The sequence below is a fragment of the Charadrius vociferus genome, unplaced genomic scaffold, assembly GCF_000708025.1.
Source record: "Charadrius vociferus isolate BGI_N301 unplaced genomic scaffold, ASM70802v2 scaffold368, whole genome shotgun sequence".
Lineage (NCBI taxonomy): Eukaryota > Metazoa > Chordata > Aves > Charadriiformes > Charadriidae > Charadrius > Charadrius vociferus.
Window position 1 is genome coordinate 433,599 of NW_009649714.1, and position 3,123 is coordinate 436,721.

Consider the following 3,123-nt stretch of genomic DNA (forward strand, 5'->3'; position numbering starts at 1 on the left):
AGAGAGGGCATCTGCCCCTCGCCCGCCGCTGCGCGGCCCCGTTACCCACAGGGCCCCGCTCGGTAGCGCGGCGCCTCGGCCACTTCCGGCGCGGCCATTTTGTTTTTCACCGCTCGCCAAGGGTACCAGCGTCCTGCCGGCCGCAGGGTCGTACGCCGCTTGTCAGCATGTTCCCTGTGGCTAGGGCTGCTCTGAACCGCACCGGTAAGCGAGGAGGCGGCTCTTTGGAGAATAGAAGTGCTGGGGGTGTTTCTCGGGAGTAGGTGGTTTCGTCAGGGGGTCTCCCCGCGGTGAGGTGCCTTCCCTGTGAGGACTGTCCCTGAACAGTCGTGAGGGCAGCTGAGAGGCTGCGGGCGGCTCTCTCGTCGTCCTTTGCTGTTTTCTTCTATCTTTTTTTTTTTTTTTCCTGCCTTTTTTATTTCCTAGTTGCTTTTGCTTGAGCTGACCTTGGGTTCCGTTCCTCGGTGCTTTTCATCCTTGATAGTAACTAAAGGCACATCCAGGTCTTGTAACCTGAGGTGGCAAGGTGTAGTCAGTGACCAGCCTTCAAACTCAAGAGTGAAGTTACCTTCTCAGTGATAGACTCCCCAGTGCTTAACCCGGTCCTCTCAAATCTGATCCTGGTTCGTGATGTGCTTACTCTGAGGTGCATGCACCTAAAATAAACGTGCTTAGCAGTGTTTCTCTTGGTAGCTATTCAAGCTTCTTTTTTCTCTTAAAACAAACCCCCACTAGTGCAGCCTCAGAACATGCTAGGGGTGTAGTAGCATTGTGGGTATTGCCATCATCTTTTCTAGTCATGTTTGGGTAAATGTGAACCGTTGACCTGAAACTAAAAGATTATATTTTGTAATGTCTATCTTTATGTACAGATCGCTGTCTCATTAAACACTTTGTTTACAACTACTAAACAATTGCTGTGTTTTGAAGCTGGTGGTTTGATTCTTCAGCCTGTTTTCTCCTTAATAAGTGTACCTTTTATAGCATATATTTATAAAGTACATCATACATCCTGTCATCTGAAAATATCCTCCTGTATTTCATTCTCTATTATTTACCTCTTGTGAAGTCCCACAGTTATTTCCCCTTCCTTCTTCATCTCCCTCCCCTTCCTTCAAAAATCTTGAAGGAATGAGAAAGGTGTTACTGTCTTTGATCCCTTAATTTGATGGTGAGCTTCATCCCGAAAATGCTTGTTAGGTACGCATACTGACAATATAGATATTTACATACAGAAATCTGAAACTTTTAAGTACTAAACAAAATGTTTTATTAGAGAAATAATAATACTTTAAAGTGTACTTACTGAACAAAATATTTTATTAGAGAAATAGTAATAAAGTGTACTTGAGGGCTCAAAGAAAACATATTAATGAAAAAGGTAACTTGATGATTTTCTTACTGGAATTAAACTTCAGGAGTAACTTTCTAGAGAGAAATTGGAAGAGCTGAAACAAAATGCCAGACTCTCTGTATATCCTATGTTTTGGAATCATTCCAGGGCTCTAAGTCCAAAAGATCCAAATTTTTCAGCTTTTCGTAAAGTCTTTTACTGCTTATGCTTGTTTCTCTGTTGGTGGGAGATGAGGACTGTGAATGGTTTGAATGTGTATTTTAGTTGATTTCTGTACTTCTAATGCTCTTTAACATTCATTAGCTCGTAGCATTCAGCATACTGCAGTAAGACAAGCTCATCGCAAACATGAGCCTAACTTCCATGATAAATACGGAAACCTGGTACTCCTTGGTGGAGCCGCAGCTTTTACTGCTGTCTGGGGATATGTAAGTCATCCTTTTTTTTCACCACTCTGTTGTGACTGTAACTGTAAACTTGGAAGCTATTAAGTTTCACAAGGGCTCACTGGTTTGAAATAACGTACGTGGTCAGAATTTAAGAGCTTTTCATATAAGGGAAATAGTAATGTGATAGAGATGAAAGTTTTGTTAGTTCATATCTTGATTTTTGAGTTGTTACACAAATTTCCATGTGAGTCCGTTGCTTGATTTTGAAATGTAGTAGAAACCCAAGTGTTCTCTATTTTACTTGGGATTTCTAAGCTATACAGGTAGAGGTTTTAGCAGAAGAATTTATAGATGAAAATAACAGTGTGGTGATGGGGTTTTACATTCCAGATTCTTTGTTCTAAAGCTAGATATTCTGAAATAGAATACAGAAGTATTTAAATATTATTCAATATAAATATATTCCACTTGCTTCATCAGAAGATGACTGAGATGTCACGTTCTAATACAAGAAATCTAAACTGAAAGCAATAGAAATGGCCCTGTATTGGAAGGTTTCTTTGATTTCAGAGTTAATAATTTTGATTTTTATCCCCCTACAGGTGTTTACACAAGCTGGAATTGAGTGGGGCTTGTCACCTGTTGGCAGAATCGCTCCAAAAGAATGGAGGGAGTAACGGCCTTTGCTTATAATAAACTGGTCTAAACTTTCACTGAAAAAATCATCATTTAATGGCATTTGTTCCCCGATTACCACTTGTACAGTGGCATTCCTGGTCTAATAAATATACCTAGAAACCTGTCTGGCTCTTCTAGGCTTCTTGTGTGCTGTGTGTCGGCTGAAGCGTAAGAAAGTGTAAAAACTCAAAGTAATTAAATCCTGTTGTAGGTAGCTCCAGTTGTTCGTCTACGGTTCCAAATCATGTCATCGTCCGTTTAGCCAGATATGTGAGCTTAAATGAACCTCATGTGCATTCCCAGTCACCTACGCCTGACTTATGCTGCACATCTAATGACAAAGTCGATGTTTTCTGTTGAGATCCCCTTTTTTTTTTCCACAGTATTTTTACACCTTGAATCACTTTGCAAATAAGTTGCTCCTCCCTGCGGCCTTTGAGAGTCACGAACAGCTTAAATCAGTTTTCGAGCCGGAGACGCCTCCCCCGGCGCCGGCGCTGTCCCAACGCGGCCCTTCACTGATGCTGAGAAAAATAGCATTTTTTTTCTGATGAATTTGCGTCTCATCGAATCGCCGTCACGTGTCCTGCGACGCCGCCCCCGCTCGTGTCACGTGAGCGGGCGGGGACGCGCGCCCTCCGGTCACGTGACGGCGCGCTCCCGGCGGGGCGGGGCGGGCAGGGGCCGGGCCGCCCCACTGGC

General features: G+C 43.2%; 1 protein-coding gene across 1 annotated transcript; it reads left to right on the forward strand.

Moving 5' to 3' along the window:
* The first annotated feature begins 167 nt into the window (after positions 1 to 167).
* LOC104291479 (cytochrome c oxidase subunit 7B, mitochondrial) lies at positions 168 to 2,545 on the forward strand. The gene is made up of 3 exons (XM_009890714.1): positions 168 to 204; positions 1,658 to 1,782; positions 2,346 to 2,545. The coding sequence occupies exons 1-3, from the start codon at positions 168 to 170 to the stop codon at positions 2,418 to 2,420; spliced, it is 237 nt and encodes a 78-aa protein (XP_009889016.1). The 3' UTR covers positions 2,421 to 2,545.
* The last annotated feature ends 578 nt before the right edge of the window (positions 2,546 to 3,123 follow it).

Coding starts and splice junctions, on each gene's coding strand:
- LOC104291479 (XM_009890714.1), top strand. CDS start 168: ATGTTCCCTGTGGCTAGGGCTGCTCTGAACCGCACCG. Junction 205..1,657: donor GGCTGCTCTGAACCGCACCG/GTAAGCGAGGAG, acceptor AACATTCATTAG/CTCGTAGCATTCAGCATACT. Junction 1,783..2,345: donor TTACTGCTGTCTGGGGATAT/GTAAGTCATCCT, acceptor ATCCCCCTACAG/GTGTTTACACAAGCTGGAAT.